This window comes from Spinacia oleracea, chromosome 1, assembly GCF_020520425.1.
Source record: "Spinacia oleracea cultivar Varoflay chromosome 1, BTI_SOV_V1, whole genome shotgun sequence".
NCBI classification, from domain to species: Eukaryota; Viridiplantae; Streptophyta; class Magnoliopsida; order Caryophyllales; family Amaranthaceae; genus Spinacia; species Spinacia oleracea.
Window position 1 is genome coordinate 41,130,005 of NC_079487.1, and position 8,043 is coordinate 41,138,047.

The following is an 8,043-nucleotide window of genomic DNA, read 5'->3' on the forward strand; positions in this document are numbered from 1 at the left end:
ATCCTTCCATTCCCATTCCCTTTGATTATTACCCCCAACCAAACGCCCCCTGATTGAGTTCTCCTGTTCGAACTAGGAAGCGCTTATTTTATGACTGATTCCGCGTTTGTATGGTATGGCTGTATGGACTACACTGACTTTGCCTTTCATTTCATTTCACATCCGCTTATATTACCGTAGATACTAAAAATCTGTTAGCGTATTTACAATTAAATTAAACTAGTCGTCTGAACCGTGCAAGGCACGGGCTAGTGTAAATGTTGTTGATATATTTATTTATTATTATTTACTTTTTTTAACTTTCTGGGTGGTTGGTGAGTGTTTGGTTTGCAGCTACATTTAAATCCTGTAAGTATGAAGAGATGCAATAAATGTAACTGGTTTCTTTACTCGAAATAACCATGAGATTTACCATTTCTTGTTGGTAATTGGTGTAGTGCAAATGTCCACTTAGTTTATGCAGCTTAGACCTCATCATCAAGATTTGATGAGCTCAAGGTTACACAATAATATCATTAACAGTAGTAGACACTAGGATTAACTTTTCTCTTACCGGTGATAGTTATTTAATCCCCTGTAATACCAACACTTTGCACACTTTGCAGCTACTTTTTTGGTACTGTAATATTTATTATTGAGAATAGCAATTTTTATATATTTCTCGTTTATCTTTAAGAACAAGACCCAATAGGGAAAAACAATAAACAAAATTCAGTAATCAGGATCTCTTATTTTTAAATTATATAAAAGTATGGAGTAGTATCCACTGTAAATGAAGAACCCATGCAATGCATAAGGGCGTATGAAGTTTGCTCATCTTTCAGGAGTTTGTTCCGTCGTCCGTTAGCTGGATTGGGTCTTGATTTGTAGTTGGGGATGTGCTTGTTGTGGGGATCTCCTCTGTTGGTATGATGGTCCTGTTGTATTTTATTAACGTGTTAGTATAACATTTTATAAACATTACATGTGTAATAATTAGTTTTTGTTTGTTTTTTTTAGTGTATTTGTTTTGGGTTTTGGTAAGTCATTACCTCGGGGCTTTTTGTTATTTTGTTTGGCTGGTCCTTCTTTTTTTTTTTTTTTCTTTGAGTATCTCCTTCCCCTGTCGTTTTGTTGTTATTTTTTCATCTGTTTCAACATGGAAGACCTTAATAGCAGTTAGCTCTTGTCTGTATCCTTTGTTGTTGACTCTGAGCTTAAGTGTACATGTCTTCCCAATGCATTGTTGTAGCTCATTTGAGACCTTCTTCGCTCCATTTCCCTGCATTTGCAATGGAGTTATTGTATAATTTCATCGCGTTTTTGTATCTTTGTGTGTTTTATAAGTTGAATTGTGTTACCTAGTCGTACATCTTCATCATTGATGTTATTGGTTTGACAATAACTTTTTCCACGTCTTTGTCAAAAATTCCCACAGTCATCGTTGCGTGTCCGTCATCAATTATGCCAATTATTCGGTACCTACTTAAGGATTAAGGCTTGATTTGCGTCTAAAAACAAGCTGTTTTGAATTTCGAAATTGTGTTTGGACTCGGTTTTACGGGACGGGGCCCGTCATGTTCGGTTTTGTGGGTCGGCGCCCGAATTTGGATTGCTTAGTGTCATTTTGACTGGAAAATGCCTTGTAAAGCCAATGCAGGTCCATTGGGTGAGATTGTGTTTGGATTTTGAAATTGATTTTCGGAAATTGAATTTTGTACCGAGTTCCGTAATGGGAATGAGCTTGGGAATCGGACTTTGGATTTTGGATTTTGGAATACATTTTAGCAATTGGGACATCCGCACGGAGTTATATCAACCACATAGCAAGGATAATAGTATCGTCATCATACCATTAGGGGAGACACGATTTAGGTGTCTACAGGTAGCACAAAACCACCAAACTTAAAGGTAGTGTTTCACAAAATTTTCAAAATACTTAATTAATGTCAACGCCTTATCAGTTTTAGGTATAATATTATCAGTTTTAGATATGTTATCAATTTCGAGAAATTTCAAAACAATCTCCTTGATTGGCATATCAAGTGACATTCTCGTAATTATAATAAAAAAAATATACAATCTAAAAATTACGATTTACAATATATTTGATATTTTAAAAAGTAAAAAATAAAAAAAATTAATTTTAATGTTAAAAAAGATTGTATATTTAAATATGTAGATTTTATATTCTGACAATTTATTTACGAAAATACCCCTTAAAATATTTTACTGGTGAATTACGGAGATGGATTGGGTGGAGTTCATCAATTTCAGCGAAATAAGTTAAAATAAGTTCCGGAGTTAAGCTCCGGTGAACCGGGTGTGCTATGCGTAAAAAGTTAAAATAAGTTCCATCCCGAATCAAACAGATCCGTGCACGCCCGGAGTAAAATCTAAACAGAGCAGGAAAAAACTTATATTTCATCATTTTAGACCAATCAGTCACTGAGGAGAGAGAAAGCGAGAGGTTTGAGAAATGGAGAATTCAACAGCAGAAGATGACTTCTCAGTATTTGTATTAGCCTCAGACTTGGGTGTCGACGCTCGCCCTTTCTTAGATTCTTCACAACAAAATACTATTGACCTGCCGGAAACTTGGCACGATTGTCCTTCCTACTTCGCCGACGAAGATTTCTCCGATCTTGAAGCTCGTGATTTCTTCCGGCTTCAAGGGTCCGATAAATCTGGCAATTGTATCTTCCGCATCGTCGGAAAATACTTTCCTGGTAATATTTCGGTTTTTTAATGTTTAACTATGATTTTCTAGGGTTTATTAATCGGATGAAGTTTTTTTTGGGGGGGGGGGGGGTTTGAATTTCTGGGCTTTGTTTTACGTTAATTGCAGATATCATTTTTTGCTTCTTTTTGTTATGGTTTATAATCGCAATTTTAATTTAATTATGTTTGTTTATATGATTTTTAATGGTGTTGAAGTGCTTGGAATATCACGATTTCATGAATTTTGCTAAATGCAATGATAAATATTCAGTAGTTTATTGGATTTGGGTGTTACTAAATGAACAATTGAGCATAATGCATATACTTCCTCCATTTTTTTTATAATTGCACCATCTTAGATTTCACGCTTGCCAATGTACTATTTTAACCATTAATATCTCTCGTTATACATTTGAAAAAATTATAAAAATTTGATAATTTGAAAGTATATTTTGAGATGAATCTAACAAGATCCCACATGAATATATTTTTCTTTACATATAAATCACAAAAAATATCTATATAAGAATATATAAATAGTGCCAAAACCTAAGATGGTGCAATTAATAAAAAATGGAGGAAGTATATGTTTTAGGGAAGTTTCTGAAAGGGGAAATGATTGCTGTCAATTAATTTTAAGTATAGGTGAGAGAGGAGGGGTATATCGATTAGCGGATAGTCATAATGTGAATAATCTTTTTCCAGTGTTGTTGTTTTCAAGTATTCTGATACGGTTGTGCAATGGGTTTTTTCCAGCCCCGGTTGTCGATTCTGAACGATTGAAGAAGTATGTTTTCTACAAAATCTACACCGAGTTGCCGGAGGGGCCGTTTGGCATTGTTTACATGCATACTACTGTACAGAAGGAGGATAATTCCCCTGGAATGACCATCTTGCGATGGATTTATGAGGATCTCCCTGCTGAAATTAAAGATAGACTTCAAGTCGTTTATTTTCTTCACCCTGGTCTACGGTCAAGGCTTGCCTTTGCGACCCTTGGACGGTTTTTCTTGAGTGGGAAGTGAGTACAATCTTTCTTCGTTTTGCATACTTGATCCAATCGCTTATTAGTTCATGTTTTACATTTGTGTGACTGCATAATTGCTTAAGCATCGAGGTTTAAATGTTTCCTTGGAAGTGTATTGTCGACTCACCTTTGAACATGGGAGCAAGTGGCAACTAGTTGAATTGTGAATTTGATTGACAGACCCTGGTTCTTTTGTTCATGTTTAAATAGATCTTCAAGGTAGTTTGAATTGACCTTCTGTTATCTAGTTCTTGCTTGTAAGAGTACATGTTTTATGGCATAAGCATTGGTTCTCTGGCTGCATTAATGCTATTTTGGTGACCAACTTGATCAAGAGACTAACAAGCTTTCTGAAATAGAATACTAGGGAGTACCGGTGAAGTTTTATACTTCCTCCGTTTCGCAATAGATGCATCATCTCTTTATTCACGTATCCCAACATGTTTCTTTGAACATTAATATCTCTAATTGCGTGTAAGTAAAAATTATAAAAAAAATAATATTTGAAATCTTCACATTAATACGAATTTAACAAGATCTCACTTGACTATGTTTGTTTTTACATAATGTGAAAGAATAATTGTCAAAGTTAGTTAATGAATAGTGTCAAAAAGAGAAACGATGCATCTATTGCGGAACGGAGGAAGTAAGACTTACACTTTGATATCTCCACTGTATGCTTCTGCAGCTGTAGGAGGGGATGTCGTATTGCTGCGTGTTCTGTACCCTGGACAATAGACTGCCGAATGATATTATTTATACGTAGTACTCCCTCCGTATTTTAAAAAGAGATACACTTTTCTTAAACGACCGTATTTTAAAAAGAGATGCACTTTCCTTTTTTGACATGTTTTGGTCCCCACTTCCAATATATTAATATTTCTCTATTTCTTGTGGTCCCCACAATTACCCACATCATCTTTTAACTATAATAAATAATTTACCTATTACCCCACTTTCATATTATTTTAATAAATTCAATTCACTCTCCTAAAATTGTGTGTCGGTCAAAGTGTATTTCTTTTTAAAATACGGAGGGAGTATCATATTAGCCTCTAGGTATCGTAAAATTGAGCCTGTAGCATTTTCTGTTGGAGCAGTGACTAACGAATGTCTTGAAATTGCAAAATACCTAATTTTGTTACCGTCTATCTCAGCAGTCTTGCTTCTTACATCCTTTAGGCTCACCGCTCACATCATTTATAACAGTTTCCTGGTTATTCTGTTTGTATTTCATTTATAAACATTTCCGTTTCAAGATTATAATATTATATGAGTAGTTTTCAAAGCTTGTTTTGTAATCTTTATAATGTTGAGTGTTGAGTAACCATTTCTTTCTGAAATATGCAAGCATGCTTTTCTTATCACTTGGCATCAATATAACTAATGTTAAATTGTTTTTCAGCCTGTATTGGAAAATCAAGTATGTAAGCCGGCTGCAATACCTTTGGGACGATATGAAGAAAGGAGAGATTGAGATCCCGGAGTTTGTGAAAGGTCATGATGACGTACTTGAAAACAGACCACTAACTGACTACGGGATTGAACCTGATCCTTTGAAATTGACTGAGGTTCCTTCCATGTCCTTATCTCTTGGGCGGTATGATTATGAAGAAAGGTGGGCATCTAGGTAGTGCATGTCTTGAAGTGTCAACACATTGTGCCAAAAAAGACTTGGTGAAAAATAACTAGTCATATTATTTAGAGTACATGTAGTTACAGAAGCTATCGTGTAAGTGTGTAACGTAGACATGCAGTAATGTGTCCCATGTAAATTCATGAAGATGGATTTCAAAAGAGCTGCAAGGCGCCATCCCTTCATAATATATTATATATGGTGTAATTTGTATGCATAGTTACTATTGAGTATTGGCTCTTCTAGCTTTGCCTTTGGTTGTAACGCTATTGTAACTCGCGACTTACTTTATAGAAGAGAGAATCAGATTCATTTCAGCTTCCTCAACAAATGTTACCGCGAATTGACCTAGGAAATAAAGGGCGAAAGATTTCTGGAAATGTAAGTATGTCATTGTCCGCCATGGTTGAGACTTGAGAGGTCTATTCTTGGGCCATGGAGGCAAATTGTGTTTATGCCTGTATTCTCATGTTGTTCAGATGATTCCAGTCGATTTAAGTCAAGCTTAAATTCTTGAGGCTATGAATGATCTTGAGAGAGTCAAGTTTAAATTCTTGAGTTCGAAGACTTTGGACTCTGCCGGATCAGTTTTCTAAACCTTTTTTTTTATTATTATTCAGACTCATATAAGACTCTCCTTATTTTTACACATCATCTCAGACTCGCCTTATATTCAACTAAACTCCTAAAATAATAATTAAATAGGATAAAGTATGATGATGTGTTATAATTTAATTTGGTTGGAGAAAAAGTAGACTCTTAAGTGAGTCTTGAAAGAGTATTGGATTTTCAAGCTCACTTCAAAACTTGTTGTAGTCTTTTATCATATTATCCCAAGACTTGAGAATTTATCATATTAGAAAACTTAGAAAACTTGTTGTAGTCTTTTATCATATTATCCCAAGACTTGAGTTCGAAGACTTTGGACTCTGTCGGATCAGTTTTCTAAACCTTTTTTTTATTATTATTCAGACTCATATAAGACTCTCCTTATTTTTACACATCATCTCAGACTCGCCTTATATTCAACTAAACTCCTAAAATAATAATTAAATAGGATAAAGTATGATGATGTGTTATAATTTAATTTGGTTGGAGAAAAAGTAGACTCTTAAGTGAGTCTTGAAAGAGTATTGGATTTTCAAGCTCACTTCAAAACTTGTTGTAGTCTTTTATCATATTATCCCAAGACTTGAGACTCACCTTAAAACTTGGGATAAACTCACTCTTATAAAAGGCTCAGGGGTTCATTTGTGCAACTCATCTAAACACATGTTAACACTCTTCAAATAACTAGTGTTTTTTTGGATTTTCTGATTTAATTAGTTTTGAACTTTTTTTATTTTAATATTAATCAATTAGAATAATTAAAGTATGATTAGCGTTGGATATGATTAGTGATTAATTGGGCGGAATATGGGGCTAAGGCAGGAACTGACAACAATAACTATACACCTAGGTAGTATAATTAACAATTTTAACAAGTTAGGTAGTAATCACAAAATCATTAAAAGCCTAAGGGTCCGCCTGGATTGAGTGGAGTAATATTCCAGACCATTTCATGCATATCTTTCATTTGGTTTCTCTCTCTGTTTTTTCATCCTGTTTCTTTTTCTCTCGCCTCCAATCTTCGTTCTTCTTTCCTCTTTCTCTTTCTTCTGGGTTTTTTTTTTACTCCTCCTAGCGCAAATATTAATTTCCCTCTGTACAAATTACGTTCTTTCCAAACCAACCTCAAAGTTGATCCCAAATACTTTACCCCCTTTAATTTGTACTCCAATAATTTTTCCACCCTTAATTATTACCCCTAATGATTACGAATTACCTCATATTCAGGCGACCCCTAAATAATAATTGACAATTTTTCTAAAAAAAAATCCTTCCTCAAACATGACATTGTTCGAATTGCAACCCAACAATGACAATTGTAAAGGAGTAGTCTGTAATCCCGTATCTTTACTCTTTACTCAACTTTTTAGTTTCCTTGAAAATATATCTCTATTATATAAGGGAAGAGGTGAGATTATTTTAATTAAATGCATTTTTGGTGTCCCATTTGGATTACTAAAATACCCTCCACGCTTATAGAATATAATGACGAATTACCCATTAGGAAATGCCTAAATAAGCATTTTAATCAATCTAGCCCTTAAATAAATTCTTACAATTTTAATCAGTCTGTTTATATACGTTTCGGCTCTATCTAACTTATTGTTTCATACATTTGCACGCATCGCATATATATTATATTATTTACATGCTATTTCAGATTTACATGTTATAACACAAATCTATTTTTTTTTATTCGCACGCATCACGTGCATATAAGACTAGTATATATATGTTGGGATCATAAACGTACGTAACAAGAATTAAACACAAATGACCTTTTATCCCTTAGCCCCCGACTTTTACTTTCTTCTCACTCGTTTTTTATACCAATCAAACGAAAGAATAAAAAATACAACATAATATCACCATTGATAAACTCTCGAAAGGTAATAGAAACACGCAACTATAGTTCTATATTTCAATGTTCAAATATAAAAGTATCTTGATATATAAGCTACTCTAAATTTCCACCGATCCTATTAAATCCCGATTGTTCCGGTGTTGTAAAAGTGGAAACAATGGGCTTCAAATGAAGGCCCTTTTTGTGTGTGTGTCGAAAATCTTGCTT

At 34.2% G+C, this 8,043-nt stretch overlaps 1 protein-coding gene across 1 annotated transcript; it reads left to right on the top strand.

Moving 5' to 3' along the window:
* Positions 1-2,374: 2,374 nt before the first annotated feature.
* LOC110778007 (uncharacterized) lies at positions 2,375-5,680 on the top strand. Its single transcript, XM_021982566.2, has 3 exons — positions 2,375-2,708; positions 3,457-3,721; positions 5,133-5,680. Exons 1-3 carry the CDS (start codon positions 2,459-2,461, stop codon positions 5,359-5,361), a joined length of 744 nt encoding a protein of 247 aa, XP_021838258.1. The 5' UTR covers positions 2,375-2,458; the 3' UTR covers positions 5,362-5,680.
* The last annotated feature ends 2,363 nt before the right edge of the window (positions 5,681-8,043 follow it).